Below are 18,422 nucleotides of genomic sequence, written 5' to 3' on the forward strand. Positions count from 1 at the left end.
TGCAAGTGCAGGTAGACAATAAGGTGCAAGTTCATAATGAGGTGGATTGTGAGGTCAAGAGTCCATTTTATCATACCAGGGAACCATTCAATCATCTTATAACAGCAGGATAGAAGCTGTCCTTGAGCCTGGTGGTACACGTTTTCAGGCCTTTGTATCTTCTGCTTGATGGAAGAGGTGAGAAGAGAAAATGTCTGGGCTGGGTGGGGTCTTTGATTATGCTGGCTACTTTACTGAGGCAGCAAGAAGGATAGACAAGAGTCCATGGAGGGGAGGCTGGTTTCTGTGATATGCTAAGCTGTGTCCACAACTCTCTGCAGTTTCTTGCAGTTACGGGCACAGCAGTTGCCATACCAAATCTTGGTGACTCCAGATAGGATGCTTTCCATGGTGCATCTAGAAAAGTTGGTGAGTGTCAAGGGGGACATGCCAAATTTCTTCAGCCTCCTGAGGAAGTAGAGGCACTAGTGAGCTTTCTTGGCCATGGCGCCTATGTGGTTGGACCAGGACAGGGTATCGGTGATGTTCACTCCCAGGAACTTGAAGCTCTCAATCCTCTTGACCTCAGCACCATTGATGTAGACAGGTGCATGTACACCACCCCATTCCTGAAGTCAATGACCAGCTCTTTTGTTTTGACAGTGAGGGAAAGGTTGTTGTCATGACACCTGCAAACTTGTGGATGACATTAGAGCAGAATCTGGCCACGCAGTCACGAGTACGGAGGATGCAGCCTTGTGGGGCACCAGTGTTGAGAATAATCGTGCTGGAGGTGTTGCTGCCAGTCTGTTGGTCAGGAAGTCAAGGATCCAGTTGTAGAGGGAGGTGTTGAGTCCCAGGTCTCGGAGTTTGGAGATAAAGGGCAGCAGAGAAGGAGTGATGTAGTTAATTAGAACCAAGTTAGGTGGAATTGATGGGAATATGGGGAAAATAGCTGGATAGACACAATGGGCCAAAGTAACCTTCTTCCATGTCATAATATACAAATGGGTTGGGTCCCTTTCCTCTTGAGAAAAGGCAGCTGAGCAATCACCTTAGTGGTCTGCGAGATTCTTTAAGATTTGAACAGAGCTGATACAGGGAGAATATTTCCATTTGTGGGAAAGTATGACTAAAAGTAATCAATGTAAGATAGCCAAGTCACCAATAATCACCAATAGTCACCAAATCCAAGTCACCAATACATCCAATAGAGAACTCAGAGGAAACTTATTTAGACACCGAGAGGTGAGAATGTGGATCTCTGAAGGCTGAAGTGAACAGTATTGATGCATTTAAGAGGAGGCAGAACAAAAAATGAGGAAGAAGAAAATACCATGTATCAGGGGTATGGGAATATATTTTGAGGAGATGGGAGGAGACTCAAATGGAGCATAGCTGCTAGGGACAGGTCAGGCTGAAGTTTTCCAGGATACACTCTGCACTCTGTACTAACCCAATGTAACTGCACTGTGTAATGAATTGATCTGTACGATTGGTATGCAAGACAAGTTTTTCACTGTACCTTGATAGAAGTGACAATAATAAACTGATACCAATACCAGGAATGGCACTGTTGTCTAATGAGGAAAGGTTAGACAGGCCAAGCTTGTAACTGATGGAGTTTAGAAGAGCAAGAGGGAATTTGACTGAATATATAAAATCCTGAGTGGTCTTGACAGGGTGGATGTGGAGAGGGTGTTTCTTCTTGTGGAAGAATCTAGAATGAAAGTCATGCGTTAAAAATATGGGGTTGTCCATTTAGAACAGAAATGAGACAAAATTTGTTCTCTCAGAGGGTCGTATTTGGAACTCTTTTCCTCACACGATTTCTATGGCAGAGGTAGATGGACTCTTGATAAGTTGGGAAGTGAAGGGTTACTGGAGGTAGGCAAGAATATGGAGTTGAGGAATGATCAGATTGGTAATGATCTTACTGAAAGATGGAACAGGTTTGAGAGTGGACTGCTCCTAATTCATATGTTTGTATAATTGTCTGAATTCTGTGTTTATCTTATGTAACTGATGTGAACTGCTAGCATTCAGTTGCTCCAGGTCAGCATGTCCCAGACATACACAGACCAGCCTTAAATCTTGGATCAGCTGCGTGACAAATGCCAGCACTTGTCACTCTGCTCCATTACAGGGCTACATGTGGAATGTAATGGAGGAGTCTGGTCATATTACAATTCCCAGCATTACACTGGAAAATCTGCCTCTACGTTCCTAACCTTGTCAGACCTGGCACAGGATCAGAATTCCCATTCATTTCAATAGAAATTCCTGACCTGGTGATTCAGATGACATAGGTATGTTCTTAGTTATCTTTAATTGGTTTATTTTAATCTCTTTAATTATTGTTTGGGTTTTAATGTTTTTTTTTAACAAATTCTGATCATTTTTTAAAATATATTGTATTTTTGTTCATTGATTGCAGCAATTTTAAAAGGTATTATAAACCCTGAAGGACAAAGCCTCCTAGTCCGCTCAGAGATGTCACTCTGGCCTCACCCTTGCCTCCTGTCAAACGCTGTACTTTGCATAATACTATCTGAAGTCTACTCGTTGCGGAGCCCTCACCTGCCCTCACTTGATAACACCCAAGGAGGAGAGCCAGCTCAAACCTTCAGCGTCTAACCCAGACTGAGTGCAGACGACGGGCTGAACCCAGCTCGATTTTACCCATCGTTTAATCAAAATGAGTCCATCAAGCAGTAAAGAATGATAACAATCTAGTACACATTGACACAAGAAAAGATGTAAATCCAATGTTAAACAAATAAATGAATCATCATTTTGCAACTGTTCTTTCCAGAATCAGATCACATGATGCTGCAGCATGTTTAATGAGAAGGCTATGTTGCTTTAGGTAAAGTTTCTGGTAACAGTATTTGGGCTGGAACACAAGATGTGGGCAGCAGCACAAGATGAAGACTAGATCATGGAGAGCAGCAGTTACAAGCACATAAAACAGGGTGGTGCTAGTGTAACTAAAGCCAAAGATAAATCTGCTTCGATTACCATAAATAAGAAAGTTGGTATTATCACTCGAGCAGCAGATGGTGGGTGCCTTCAGTGGATTGTTAACCATCAGAAATATTTATCTTAAGGCATAGATTTAAGGTGAGAGGGGAAAGATTTAATGGAGATGCAAGGGACAACATTTGGACAGAGGGTACGTGGAACAAGCTGCCAGAGGAAGTGGTAGAGGCAAGTCCAATTACAATGTTTAAAAGACACTTAGAGAGGTACATGGATAAAATAGGTTTAGAAAGGTATGGGCCAAACACAGGCAAATGGGACTAGCTTAGGTAGGCAACTTAGTCAGCATGGATGAGTTAGGCCAAAGGGTCTGTTTCCACGCTGTATAACTGAGATTCTATTGTTGTAATGGAGACATTCTTCGGAGGATGCCTGCAGTTGTCCGGACAATTGCCTCCAATGGTCAAACAACTGACACACTGGTGCGTGGTGAGGGGTGCACAGGAGGGGATGTCAAAGAATCAAAACTCCAGCAGGAAAGGGCATTGTGTACCTGATATCCCTATAATTGCATATATGGAAGTTAGTGGTCAGTTACTGATTGACCTAGAGATTTCTGATTTGTGGTTCCTGATCCTGAGTAAAATGTATAAAATAATTGAGGTGTACAAGTTAATTATGTATGTGATTCATGGTCTCATAGGTTATGCATGCATGCAAATACAGAAACATACAAATTAAGCACTGGAGGAGGCCACTGTCTCTCAAGCCTGCTCCACCTTTCAATAAAATCAATATCATGTACACACACTAATATTTCTGATGAATAATATCCACCTGTAAATCTCAATAAACCAAGAGTTTTGGATGGGTTCACACTTATACCCAAAAAACAACACGAAAAAGGCAAGTAACAATTAACCGGGAGGAATATAAAAGAATACAGTGTCTGGCTGAGGCATCCGTCTTAAAAGCTGATGTGGAGAGATGGATGTTCCAATATCTGCTTATTGTGGTATTGCTTCTCTTTCACAGAAATCTCAAACTCCAGGCAAGTAAATTGCCACATCTGGAGGTTTTTACAGCTGCTTACCAAGGCAAATAAAAGGTGAAGTTAACAACAGAACCGGCTTTATTGAAGGCAGTCAGCTCTCAACCAACGATATGAAAGTGCCATAACCATGTATCAAAAATCTTGCATTCAGTTCTTAAAGGTACAATCACATTTATATACAGTAACTTATAAATTAATTTTAAGGCAAATGTCACAAAAACAATCAGTATTAAAATCTTAAATTGTAAACTTCAAGATAAAGCCTGCAAAGACTTCAGCTTGATGTATTTTTTAAAATTCTCACCTGTAAATAACAAGAACTTTATTTTAAGGTTACAGATGGATGCTGGAATCTGGAGCAACAAACAACCTGTGGGAGGAACTCAATGGGTCAAGCAGCATCTGTGGCTGGGTGGGGGAAATTGGTTTGCTTAAATTTTCAGACATCACATTTTTTTATTCTTTAAAGTGCACAAAGAATGTTCTCAGCTCCTTGGGATGAATGGTGACTGTGAATTCTTCAGTCAGACTTCTCGTAGCATTGTTAAGATCTAGGAAAAGAAATGAAATTAGCAGTCAGAACACGTCATAATGTTTTATCGGCTGTGTTAATACCATCACTAGTTGAAACAATGTAAAAATATTTTGGCCATTAGTTACGTAAGAAGAAGAGGGGAGAGAGAGAGAGAGAAAAAACTTGGAAGGAAGAGCAGGTGGAAAAGAGAGAATGGGTGGGCTAAGGAGAGGAAGAGGAATATTATGGAAGGAAAGGAGAGCTTTTGCAGGGAGAGAGCAGGTGAGTTGTTGAGACAACAGAGGCCATGTAGGTGATGGGTCAGAGAGAGAGAGACAGAGAGGGAGAGGAAGAGCACAGAGACAAAGGGAACGTGACAAGGGTTTAGAAGGGGACTGAGCGAGGGAGGAGCTCAGGGGAGAGGGTACTGAAGGAGATGGCTAACAGAGATGGAGGGGGTGGAGGAAGAGAGCACGGGAAAAAGTGGAATCTGTGTCCATCTGAGAGAGAGAGAGAGAGACAGGGAGAGACAGCCTGTGTATGTATGTGTGTGCGCATCAGCCCTATGGAGCAGAACCTCATCCTAACTGGACTAGACTTCCTTACCATTGGACCAAGACCTCAGTCTTCCAAAGCCATATGATAGCTGGTGTTCAACAGCCACCCCGTGTCACAAGAAATCTCATCTGGTCATCTTCCACTTTTCCTTGTAGTGAAGCAAGTACTTCTTAACCCCAAGGAGAAAAGATGAGCAGTATTGCTCCAAGATTCAGAGTTTATAATTGTTAGAGTGAAGTGGAAGGGAGATTCACATTTTCTGTGAAAGAATTTACAATGGAATTTTTAAGTTATCGCTTGACAGTATTTCTCTTGTCAATTGGAGGACAGATTTGTTGCCTCACATTTCACACTCTGCACCAACAAACCTGGGCAAGTAAATCAGCATTTTGGATTAATTTCAGGTTAGGTCTTTTTAACAAAGGCACGTATTTTGGTCCAATATTTGATTATCTGTCCATTTTTTCTTTTAGATATTTTCCCCAGGATGATTTGCACTTAGGTAGAACCTATTATTTGGGGCTCTTGTCATACAAGTTAATATTGGTCCTTTTACAGAAAGGACCAATATGTTGTCCTTCAACCAATCACAGGGCTTCATTCACCAGTCATTGGGAAATCTTTTTTCCGAACAGCCAACCTGTCCCATGGCAATTGAGCCTCATTTTGTTTTCTCTTAGCACCCAAATACAGACACTTTCCATTAGACATCCCCATGTTCGGCACTGCTTTGTGGGCCAAAAGGCCTGAATTGTGCTGTAATTGTTCTATGTTCTAAACAGGGATGGAGAGCTAGGCTGAATTTCCCTCCCGGCTTTGATTAATCCTTGGCCATACTTCATTAATAATGCACTGTTACTTCACCTTTTATCTTTGTCCACATCATCTCCATTTGGAATCGTAAAGGCCAATCTGCATGAGAAAATAATTGGGAACAGCAGAACCATTGGGAATGTTTCTGCTATTTCCACAAACCTCCTCTCACCCCACTTTTCGTTGGCTTATCCTATTGCCGTCTCCTTTTGCTTGCACTATCATCCCCGTTGCCATTTAATCTCTCCTGCCTGTCCCCGCTATCAAACACCTTTCCTCATTCCTGCCTCTCCAATCTATCCTGCTGCTCGACTTGCCCACAGATACTGCCTGACTTGTATTTCTGCAATGTTTGATTGTTTTTTTTTGCTTGAACAAATTAAGCCACTTTGAAGCTAAACGCGACCCCTTCCTGCCACCAATTTTCCCCGTTGTTTCCATAATGAGCTGCATCTTATGATGTTTTTGTTTCTACTGAGGACATACACACTGAAAATAAATGAATTGACACCACAAACCAAACATTATGGCTTATAAGCTAATAACAATAAGAGATATAATTTTCGAAGGCACACTGTGAGTGGCTGATCTTGCTGTGCACTCCATATTCTCCCACAGGGCAAGTCTGATAGAAATCATAATTAAGATAATTTTCAACAGAAATGCATAAAAAATCTAATTTATAACTAGTGGATTTATTACATTACAAACCCTATTTTCCATAATAAATTCACAGCTTATAAAAGATTCAAGGCAGTAGGTGAAAATATGTTCAAGAAATCTTGGATTAATTGATTCATTCGCTGTTTCCACTGAGCTGTGAAGCAGGCTTTTCATTTTAATTTGAAGCACTTAGAAAGGTTTATAGTATATAAACAGATGGCAGAGGCAGTAGGAGAGCCTTCAGCTATTCAAGATTTAATGACCAAGACCACAATAGCAATGACAAGGGCAAGAGGAGTACCATCAGCAGATGAGAAAGACCAGAGGGTGGATGCTGCAGCAAAAGATGAGTGTAAGCCACATGAATGACACTTCAAAGCCAAGACAATGGACCCCAAGCCATCACTGGGCAAGACTTATAATAGCATCAGTAGTTGGCAGGGTTGGGAAGCCAGGCACTGAAACAGGGAGGAGCAAGGCAGAGGTTCTGGACAGATGGCCTCTGATACCAGGCGATCCAACATGCCAGACCAATCATAGTGACTGAGCCAGGAGGAAGAATGGCCAAGTCTCCGACAGACGGATTGGATAGAGGAGGTGGCAGGTTTCATGAGAGTTTGATGGCTCTGGCAAAACAAGACTAAGATAAATATCGTAAGCGCCATTTTAAAAAAAAACATGTACTTTGCATATTTCACAAACTTTGAACGTACCTGGGTGCTTCACATCTAATGATTTATTCTGAAACATTCACTGCTCCAGTTAGGAATTCCAAATGCAAATTCCAAATAAGGAAATTCATGCTCTTACAAATAGCAGAGAAATGACCAAATAATCTGCATGCTTAAATAAATAACAGACTAAATAATGTTGCATTGGAAAACTGTCATAATGCAATTTATTACAACCATCCCCTCATCTCACAATCTCCCCCAACTGTGAACTCTGATAGCATCAACATGCACCTCTCACGACTTTCCACCTATCAGGGAGCCAAGAAGTCTAACCTGCCCAGGCAGTACCTCACTGTCAGTAGCAAAGATGAAGGCACCCACCAAGCAGCCTGTCACAGCCACCAGCACAGATGGTGTTGCCACACACTGCAGAGGTTCACTGTGCCAGCTGGACCCCGTGCATGCTGCATACAAAACTTGTACTGCCTCTGATTGCCATTACTTCAGAGATGGCCATCCATACCGTTTGTTGTCCACAGGTATCTCCGCGTGTCCCAATACTGTAAATGGGCAGCTCCAGCACCACCCCACATCACTACTGTTTGTGAATGGAATTTATTTTGAATGTCTTTATGAAAGCCACACCTGAATACAGATGAATGTGGGCAACCAGAGCTCCAAAGGCAGTAGAGTTGGACAAGGTTAAGAGGGGAGAGGTGCTCTGGTCCCAGGTGAGCAGTTGAGTTCTCTAGGTATAATCAACGTGGCAGTTGAAGGATGCAGCATTCAAGGTCAATCCCAGCAATACAGCTTGCAGGACGTGGATGTAGTCTCGGAAGGATTACAGACCAGGTACAGCACAGGAGGCCATTCAGCCCATCAAGTCCATACTGGGCCTGTGTAAGAGCAATTTAGCTGGCCCTACTCTTCTCCCCATAAATCTGAAAATTATTTCTTTTCAGATGCTGATCCAAGTTCAATGACCTCAGAGATACGAGCAAGGTTAATGAGTCCTTCTTCATGTGCCATTGCCTGCCAAAGCCAAAACTAGCCTCAGATAATGTTCAATGCATCACAGTCCCATGACTCACCTCCCTAACACCTCTATCAATCAGGATTTGGACCTAACATTCATTGGCAACACCACACCCTCATACATTTACTGGTACTCCAAGCCTTAGAACCATATCTCATATTATGTGCACACAGCCCGCTAATCAGTTAGGCTTTAGAAAGGGTACAGAAGCGGTTCACCATGATGCTGCCTGGATTAGAGGGTATGAGCTGTGAGGAGAGGTTTGACAAACTTGGGTTGTTTTTTCTGGAGCGTCAGAGGCTGAGGGGAGACCTGATAGAAGTTTATAAATTTATGAGAGGCATAGATAGGGTAGGCAGTCAGAATCTTTTCCCCAGGGTAGATATGTCAAACACCAGAGGACATGCATGTAAAGTGAGAGGGGAGAGTTTACGTGCAGAGCAAGTGGTTTTTACACAGAGGATGGTAGGTGCCTGGAACACGCTTCTCAGGGTAGTGGTGGAAGCAAATACGATAGCGGTGTTTAATTGGCTGTTAGATATGCAGGGAGTGGAGGGATATGAATCACATACAGGCAGAAGAGATTTATTTTAATTTGGCATTGTGTTCGGCACAGACATCATGGGATGAAGGGCCTGTTCCTGTGCTGTACTGTTCGATGTTCTACGTAACAGGCACATCACCCAAACCAACTGTGCAATATTCACTCTACCTTCCCTCTTGCAGGTGAAGGTGGCATGTAATTGGTGCCAGCAACAACAGACTGCTGGGATCAGGTATGGCTGCAATATCTGGAGGACAGAATGTTGGCCAGTACTTCAGTGCCCATCACAGATTCCGTGGCCAACAGCAGCGCTGACACCATTGAGGATGTTCAAATTTTTAATGTCCTCCTCTTATTTCACTTACCCCCTCCACCTCACAATCTCCTCTGATTATCAGCTGGATGGTGTCGGCACATCTCTCACTTTCCCATCCCCGCTCACCATAATACTATCCTGAAACACAAGAGACTCTGCAGATGCTGGAATCTGGAGCAACACACACAAGCTGATGAAGGGTCTTGACCCAAAACATCGACTGTTTATTTTCCTCCATAGATACTGTCTGACCTGCTGAGTTCCTCCAGCAATGTGTCTGTGTGTTGCTCCTATCCTGAAGCCTTCCATCTTTCAGGTAGTAAAGAGTCCAGCTTGCTCAGGTAACTGCCTCAGTGCTGACAGCAAAGGCACCTCATCAAGAAAGTGCCACAGCCATCCTCGATGAGGTGCCTTCACACACTGCAGAGGTTAACTTAGAGGCAAGGCCTACAATATGGAGCGTCACCAGGGACTAGCAAACAGCAGCCAGGGCGGAAGTAACCCAACTCCCTGGAATGCAAGGTCACACACTATTTTTCTGCTGAGGATTCAGATGAGGATCAATGGGCAACCCACAGAATAAGGCTGATGAGAATGCACAGTGCGATGCTTTGTGCACTGGCAGGCCAACCAGAAAACGTGCATGGAATTCATGGACCAAAGTGAAATTCATTCTCTTGCATGGGGCTTGATACAGGACCTGGAGCCCAGCCCTTCCAGCACCAAAATGCTGGTCAGTTCTATTTCATGTGGAATGGTCAACACATCAACTTCCATTGCATGTATATATCAATAGATCAGAAGATGCTTCCTGACGCTCTGTTAATTCCCCACCCCACTCTCAGCTGCACCCAAACCCAAATGCTCCAGCAGATTACAAGAGAAACAAAACTACAAATGGAAAACTCGCAAAAACAGTATAGTGTAGATAACCAAAAGGAAGAGAACAGGAACAATAGGCACTGGTCAAAGAAAAATGCAGCCTGTCTTCAAACTCAACCCACTCAAGGTCTAATGACTATCTATGAAGTGCATTATGACAAACAAGGCAAGGCTGGGCGGGTTGGGGGTGGGAAAGGAAAAAACAATCAGGCAGTAGAGGAGTATGTTTAATAGAGTCATTATGTTTATTTTGTCATGCACGTTGTGTATAATTTATGTTAATTTAAATTTGTGTTAACTTACATTTGTCGTATTTGTAATGCACTGTGCTGCTGCTGCAAAAAGCTAATTTTCATGGCATTTATACCCTGGGTATGCATATCTATGACAATAAACTTGAACTTGAGAGAACAAGTGCTCAAGGGATAGAGGAGAACCCTTTTAAGGAAGCTAGTTCCAGATCCTGTTATCTCCTCAGCTCCTCTCTAATCCTTCTATCAATTGTCTAAATCCTTGTCCCCTGATTATTGCCTTTTCTGTTGAGATTTTCCCATGATAAATGATCACAAACAGAAACCGAAAAAAAGGTTTATGCAGGCAGTGCCCATGGTTTGCAAGAAGGTCTGTTCTTTTGCAGAGTAACAATATATGACCACCATGAAAATGTGTGTGAATTCCTGAGAAGCAAACCAAGTTCACGTTTCTACATGCACTCGACAGCAATAGAAGATTATTTTTGCAAGAGTACAATTTTCACATTTTAACCATAGGACCATACAACACAAAGAAGGCCCTTCGGCCCACCATGTTGTGCCATCCATCAAACCACCCTCACACTATCTAACCCTTTCCTCCCGCATATCCCTCTATCTCACATTCCTCCATATGCCTATCCAACAAACTCTTGAACCTGTCCAATGTATCTGCCTCCACCACCACCCCAGGCAGTGCATTCCATGCACCAACCACTCTCTGGGTGAAAAACCTCCCCCCGACATCTCCCCTGAACCTCCCACCCATAACCTTAAAGCCATGCCCTCTCGTCTTGAGCACTGGTGCCCTGGGAAGGAGGCGCTGACTGTCTACTCTATCTATTCCTCTCAATATTTTATATACCTCTATCATGTCTCCTCTCATCCTCCTCCTTTCCAGTGAATAAAACCCTAGCACCTTAAGCCTCTCCTCATATTCCATATGCTCTAATCCAGGCAGCATCCTGGTAAATCTCCTCTGCACCCTCTCCAATGCCTCCACATCCTTCCTATAATGCAGCGACCAGAACTGAACACAGTACTCTAAGTGTGGTCTAACTAGAGTTTTGTAAAGCTGCATCATCACTTCGCGGCTCTTAAACTCAATCCCACGATTTATGAAAGCTAACATCCCATAGGCCTTCTTAACTGCTCTATCCACCTGTGAGGCAACTTTCAGTGAACTGTGAATATGAACCCCCAGATCCCTTTGCTCCTCTACACTGCCAAGTACCTTGCCACTTACCTTGCACTCTGCCCTGGAGTTTGTCCTTCTAAAGTGTACCACCTCACACTTCTCCAGATTGAACCCCATCTGCCACTTGTCAGCCCAGCTCTGCATCCTATCAATATCACTCTGTAAGCTCCGACAGCCCTCCACACTATCCACAACACTGCCTATCTTAGTGTCGTCCGCAAACTTACTAGCCCAGCCCTCCATCCCCTCATCTAAGTCATCTATAAATATCACAAAAAGTAGAGGTCCCAGAACCGATCCCTGCTGGACACCACTAGTCACTGCCCTCCAATCCGAGGGCACTCCCTCCACCACAACCCTCTACTTTCTACAGGCAAGCCAATTCCTAATCCACACAGCCAAGCTTCCCTGGATCCCTTGGCCTCTGACCTTCTGAAGAAGCCTACCATGAGGAACCTTACCAAACGCCTTACTAAAATCCATATAGACCACCGCACTACCCTCATCAATCTTCCTCGTCACCTCCTCAAAGAACTCTATCAGGCTTGAGAGGCAAGATCTTCCCTTCACAAAGCCATGCTGGCTGTCCCTAATCAGTCCATGATTCTCTAGGTGTTCATAGATCCTATCCCTTAGAATCCTTTCTAACAGCTTACACACCACAGACGTGAAACTCACCAGTCTGTAATTCCCTGGACTACCCCTACTACCTTTTTTGAACAAGGGGACAACATTCACCACCCTCCAATCCTCTGGCACCATCCCCGTGGACAACGAGGACTCAAAGATCCTTACCAGCGGTTCAACAATCTCCTCCCTCGCCTCTCAAAGCAGCCTGGGGAATATCCCGTCAGGCCCTGGAGATTTATCTGTCTTGATATTATTTAACAACTTCAACACATCCTCTCTCTTGATATCTACAACCTCGAGAACATTACCCTTACCAGCACTCCCTTCCACATCATCAAGACCCCTCTCCTTGGTGAATACTGAAGAGAAGTATTCATTGAGAACTTCTCCCACTTCTGCCGCCTCCAGGCACATTCTCCCACCTTTGTCTTTAATCGGACCTACCTTTACCCTAGCCATCCTCCTACCCTTCACGTACGTGAAAAAGGCCTTGGGATTTTCCTTAACCCTACGAGCCAACGCCTTTTCATGTCCCCTTCTAGCTCTCCTCAGCCCTTTCTTAAGTTCCTTCCTCGCTACTCTATATTCCTCACGGACCTTGTCTGAACCTTGCTGCTTATAACTTACGCATGCTACCTTCTTCTCCCTAACTAGTCGTTCCACCTCTCTCGTCACCCACGGTTCCTTCACCCTGCCATTCCTTCTCTGCGTCACCGGGACATATTTATCCCTAACATCCTGCATAAGATCCCTGAACATCGACCACATCTCCATAGTACATTTCCCTTCAAAAAGGACATCCCAATTTACACTCCCAAGTTCTCTCCTTATAGCCTCATAGTTCGCCCTTCCCCAATTAAATATCTTCTTGTCCTCTCTGCACCTGCCCCTGTCCATGACAATTTTAAAGGTTATGGAGCAATGGTCAGTCCCCCAAATGCTCACCGACCAATAGATCCTTCACCCGTACTGGTTCACTTCCTAAAACTAGATCTAGCTTAGCATTCCCTCTAGTCGGCTTGTCGACATACTGCGTCAGGAATCCCTCCTGGACACATTTAACAAATTCCGTTCCATCTAAACCTTTGGCACTAAGCAGGTTCCAGTCTATATTTGGGAAGTTGAAGTCTCCCATTATAACAACCCTGTTATTTTTGCTTCTCTCCAAACACTGCCTGCCAATCTGCTCCTCTATATCTCTACTGCTACCGGGGGGCCTATAGAATACTCCTAGTAGAGTAACTGCTCCTTTCCTGTTCCTTACTTCCACCCATATGGACTCTAAAGATGATCCTTCTACAACATCCATCCTTTCCGCAGCCGTAACAGTATCCCTGACCAGCATCGCCACCCCTCCTCCTCTTCTCCCCCTTCCCTATCCCTCTTAAAACACCAAAAACCAGGAATATTCAATATCCACTCCTGCCCTGATGTCAGCCACGTCTCAGTAATAGCCACAATATCATAGTGCCCCATACTTATCCAAGCCCTCAGTTCATCTCCCTTATTCCTGACGCTTCTTGCATTTAAGTAAACACACTTCAGTCCATCTACCTTACTACTTTTATAGCCTGTGTTCTGCTTCTCCTTCCCCAAAGCCTCTCTACCTGTTTGATCTAACTTTTCCCCATCCCTTTCTTCCTCTGACCTACTCCTCTGGTTCCCTTCCCCCTCACAAACTAGTTTAAACCCCCCCGAACCACCCTAGCAAACCTAGCCGCAAGGATATTGGCCCCCTTCTGGTTCAGGTGTAACCCGTCCTCTCTCTACAGGTCCCACCTTCCCGAGAAGAGATCCCAATGATCCAGAAACCTAAAACCCTCACTCCTGCACCAACTTCTCAGCCACGCATTTATCTGCCACCTCCTCCTGTTCCTGCCTTCACTATCGCATGGCACCGGCAGCAATCCCGAGATTGCTACCCTTGAGGTCCTGTTCCTCAGTCTTCTGCTTAGCTCCCTGAACTCGCTCTTCAGGACCTCATCCCCCTTCCTATGTCGTTGGTGCCAACGTGGACCACAACTTCTGGCTGCTCTCCCTCCCGCTCAAGAATCCTGTGGACCCGATCAGTGACATCCCGGACCCTGGCACCTGGGAGGCAACATACCATCCGGGATTCATGCTCACTGCCACAGAACCTCCTATCTGTTTCCCTGACTATCGAGTCCCCTATCACTACCACATGTCTCCTTCCCACCCTTCCCTTCTGAGCAGCAGTACCAGTCCCAGTGCCAGAAACCTGGTTACTGCAGCTAGGCCCCTGCAGGTCATCCCCCTCAACAGCCTCCAAGGCGGAAAACCTGTTTCTGAGGGGAACAGCCTCCGGTGTTCCCTGCTCTTGTCTGCCTGCCTGACTTCTTCTTCCTCTTCCCTCCCCTGACAGTCACCATTCTATCTGCATCCTGAACCCCAGATGTACCTGCTCTAAGGGGGGAGACTGTCTCCTGATGGACTGTGTCTACATAACTCTCTCCCTCTGTTATGCTGCGCAGTGTTTGTAGCTGCGACTCCAGCTCATCAACTCTGAGCCGAAGTTCCTCCAGCCTCAAGCACTTATTGCAGATGTGGCCATCTTGGACCGCAGCAAGGTCCACGAATTTCCACATCAAACAGCTGCAGCATATGACCATGTCCTCCATCTGACTACCTTTTTTTTTCCCCCTAGTTAATCCCACCTACAAATCTATAATAGGCAACAGGTAAACCTTACCTTTACCTACTTACCAGCTACTTACCCTCCTTGCCCTTTCATGCCGAAGCCCCTTGAGCCAAAGCCCGACCACTCTGCTGCCTCTCACTCTGCTGCCCACTCCATAGGCTGTTTGCTTTTTTAAGCTGCCCGTGCCACGCCTGCACAGTCCAGCCCCCACTCGATCAGTTAGAAAAAACTTTTAAAACACTTACAAAAGCAAGTTATAAAAATCTAACCCTTACACTTAAAACCTTAACAAAAACTAACCCTTACACTTAAAACCCTAATAAAAGTGATAAAAAGAAAAATCTTTTGCCAAAGGTGAATGAACTCTCAGTGTACGATACTAAATAAGTGGAACTAATTTTTCACAGTGACAGTGAGACATCACTATCAAATTGGAGCAGATCTGTTCACAGTTATTCTGACTCCATTTTCCTCTGAAGAGTAGTAGAGAAGCAACTTAGGGTTTGTTTAAACTGTGGCAATGACCAAACTGGGATTGGACAGATAGTCTATGATCTCTCTGAATGGAGCAATTTTTAAGGGATGCTTGGAGCCTCCTTACTCCAGACTTTATGCCCAATTTTTGTTTCAGGTTGCTAGCATCAATAGCACTTTTTTTCAGTCACATTTATTAAGATAAGAGTGATTTTGCTATCAGTGCATGTTGGTAGGGATTCACTAAAACATAATATTGCAAATACAGAATGTTCACTAAAACATAACATTGCAAATACAGAATAATCAGATGATAATTATGTTAAAGTTGAGAGGAAGGAAGGGAGGCGGCAAGCTGAAGAATGATTTCACTAAAGATTACGTGGTTACCAGTAAACCTCTAACCTATGTGTGAAAGCTGCAGTGCACTCATATTAAAGCTTCTCGGCAAACTGTGAAAATTGCAGAGTAAATACAGAGGGAAGGTGATTTCAAGGTGATGTAAATGTAGAACCGACTCACTTACATCAAGATTTATCTCCCAGATCTTACACCATCAAATAAAGATTGCTATCAAGAACATCAGAATAGAAGCAAGTTTCAGTCATACAGCTCCTTTGCATTCCGCCATTATGACTGATCCTGTGTCTCAGATTTGCTTCCTTGCCCAATTTCCCTAATTTATCTATGATTAAATTCTCATCCACAAATCTATTGATTGCAGCCGTGAATATATTCATTGACTGATATCCACAGCCTGCAATCTCCGCTGGACTGGAGAATTCCAAAATTTCACCTGAATCACCTCTCATCCTGACATTCTCCCTCCAAGTTCCAGATCCCCAGCTGGAGAAAACAGCTTCTTGATGTCTATCTTGCAAAACCCTCTCAGAATCTTGAATATTTCAACGACATCATCTCTCGTTCTTCTAGGTTTCAGCCAGAGTAGACCAATCTTACTTAATCTCTCTTTGAAAGAAATTCCTTATTCCAGGAATCAATCTGGTGAATCTCCATTGTACTCCTTCAAACAAGTACATCCCTCTTTAGGTATGGTGACCAAAGCTACACACAGCACTCAAGTAAAGATCTCACAAAAGGCATCCACAACTGATCTGGGAGTGTTAAATAAAGATAATGACCATCAAAAACAATGGAACTATTCCACTCACTGGAGCATGGTGTATCTTATTCTCAAAATCTTAAAAATTCATTCCAAAAGCCATAACTCACCGATGTCATGTTGCTGCACTGTTCTCCACTTCCAACGCTGGAGGGTGTTAATGTTCCAGATTCCTGTGAGTGAGCGTTCTTCAATGGATACCACTGTTCCCAATGTTTTCAGCAAATCCTGGCAAGTTTCATTTAAAAAGGGAACTTAAGCTTTATTATAATTGGAATAAAGCCATACAACTGCCCTGTTAATAATAAGTCATTGCGAATCCAAGACAGATTTTGAAATTCAATCTGGTTCCTGTTTGGAAACTTCCAAATCTTTCTCAAATTTGGTGCACTATTTGCCCCATGTACCTTAGATTTGCAACACCTTGTATCACTTCCTCATGGACTGTACAAGAGAAGTTTATACAGAGGCACTTAATGATTCAGCTTTGGTTCTTAGGGAAGAGTGGTAAAGAGAAAAAGAGAAAGTAATTAAACATGTATATAAAGAATAAATGCTAGTATCAATAGAAGCAAGATACCAGAACCAGTTTGTTGAGGCAGTAGGGAACCAAGAGGCATTATAATCTTATAGGGGCCAATCCTCCACCAAGATCCACCCAGATCTGCCAGCAGGTATGCCCATAACTGAGCAGCTCCCAAGCAGAGGCTGTGCCACTGCCTTACACTCAGCAGAGTGCTGGGGCGACTCCTCATAGAGTCTAACAGGACAGCAGCCTGTTGTAGCTGTGCCAGGTTAACTTGGCACAAGTACAGCGGACCCAATAAAATGAATAGGAGAAATCAGCTGCTGGGAGCAAGTAAAGATTTTTATTTAAGTTAATTTAAATATATTTTATAGCTTGTGTTTTTTGTAAACAATTTCCTTTTGATTTTTTTTTATTTTTTAGCTGTTCTTAAATGATTTTGAATATTTGTGAATGAGATACCTCATCAGCTGTTAAAGCCATTCTGTCAGCTTAGCTAGTCACTTACATTTGGAGAAGCCATGTTCTATCCTGGGCCACATTGATCAAACAGGGGCTGGCCTCCCAGTAAACACTGCTCTGCACCATGATACATGATACATGAAACAGCATAGACCAGAGCACAGGTGACCAACCATTTCAGGGCAGTGGAAAGGTTCAAAACATACGTAATGACAGGGAAGGTAAAAATATAACATAAGAGGGGTAAAGAAAGCTTAAGACTGGTACTGGTTTATTATTGTCACTTGCACCGAGGTACAGTGAAAAACTTGTCTTGCATACTGATCGTACAGGTCAATTCATTACACAGTGCAGTTTCATTGAGTTAGTACAGAGTGCATTGATGTAGTACAGGTAAAAATAATGACAGTACGGAGTAAAGTGTCACAGCTACAGAGAAAGTGCAGTGCAATAAGGTGCAAGGTCACAAACAAGGTAGATCGTGAGGTCATAGTCCATCTCATCGTATAATAGCTAGAAAAGGAAGTGGTAAGCCTACTGTTTAGATACTAATTTATTTTATTCTATGTTAGGTGGAGAGGTACAATATTGACTACCCTGGTAGGATATCTTTATGGGTGTAAAGAACAATGCCAACACAAGGGTATGCTACAGGGTCAGAAGGTAATAGAAAAAGCAAAATGTTTGTAAAGAACAATTTTAACAGTCAACCTTGAACAGCCAACACAAACTGGATGTCCGTAACTGCGATCTGCATCTCCCCGTTGCCAATCATTTCAACTCCCCTCCCACCCCATGACAGATACGTCAGTCCTCGGCCTCCTCCACTGCCAGGAGAATTCCAAGCACACACTGGAGGAAAAGCACCTCATTTTCCGTCTTGGAACCTTGCAGCCTAAGGGCATGAACGTTGAATTCTCCCACTTTAAGTAATCCCCACACCCCTCCCCCACCATGCTTCTTCTCTTCTTCCCTTTCCTAGCCTCTCTCTCTTTTTTCTACCTTTTCCCTCTCTCCTTACCTTTGACCCATCCCCCAGTAGATCTGCTCTCCCCACCTCCCCCGCACCTACCTATCACTATCT

The 18,422-nt window shown here is 43.7% G+C and overlaps 1 protein-coding gene across 2 annotated transcripts in view; it reads right to left on the minus strand.

Moving 5' to 3' along the window:
* Nucleotides 1-4,075: 4,075 nt before the first annotated feature.
* Nucleotides 4,076-18,422, minus strand: part of man2b2 (mannosidase, alpha, class 2B, member 2) — a 59,607-nt gene continuing 45,260 nt past the window's right edge. For both annotated transcript variants that reach the window (XM_052039016.1, XM_052039024.1), the window contains 2 exons: nucleotides 16,461-16,578; nucleotides 4,076-4,566 (listed from right to left, as the gene is read on the minus strand). In XM_052039016.1, coding sequence (XP_051894976.1) covers nucleotides 4,472-4,566; nucleotides 16,461-16,578 — 213 coding nt within the window. In that variant the 3' untranslated portion in view covers nucleotides 4,076-4,471. The remainder of the gene's footprint in view (nucleotides 4,567-16,460; nucleotides 16,579-18,422) is intronic.

The sequence above is a fragment of the Pristis pectinata genome, chromosome 2 (genome assembly GCF_009764475.1).
Source record: "Pristis pectinata isolate sPriPec2 chromosome 2, sPriPec2.1.pri, whole genome shotgun sequence".
NCBI classification, from domain to species: domain Eukaryota; kingdom Metazoa; phylum Chordata; class Chondrichthyes; order Rhinopristiformes; family Pristidae; genus Pristis; species Pristis pectinata.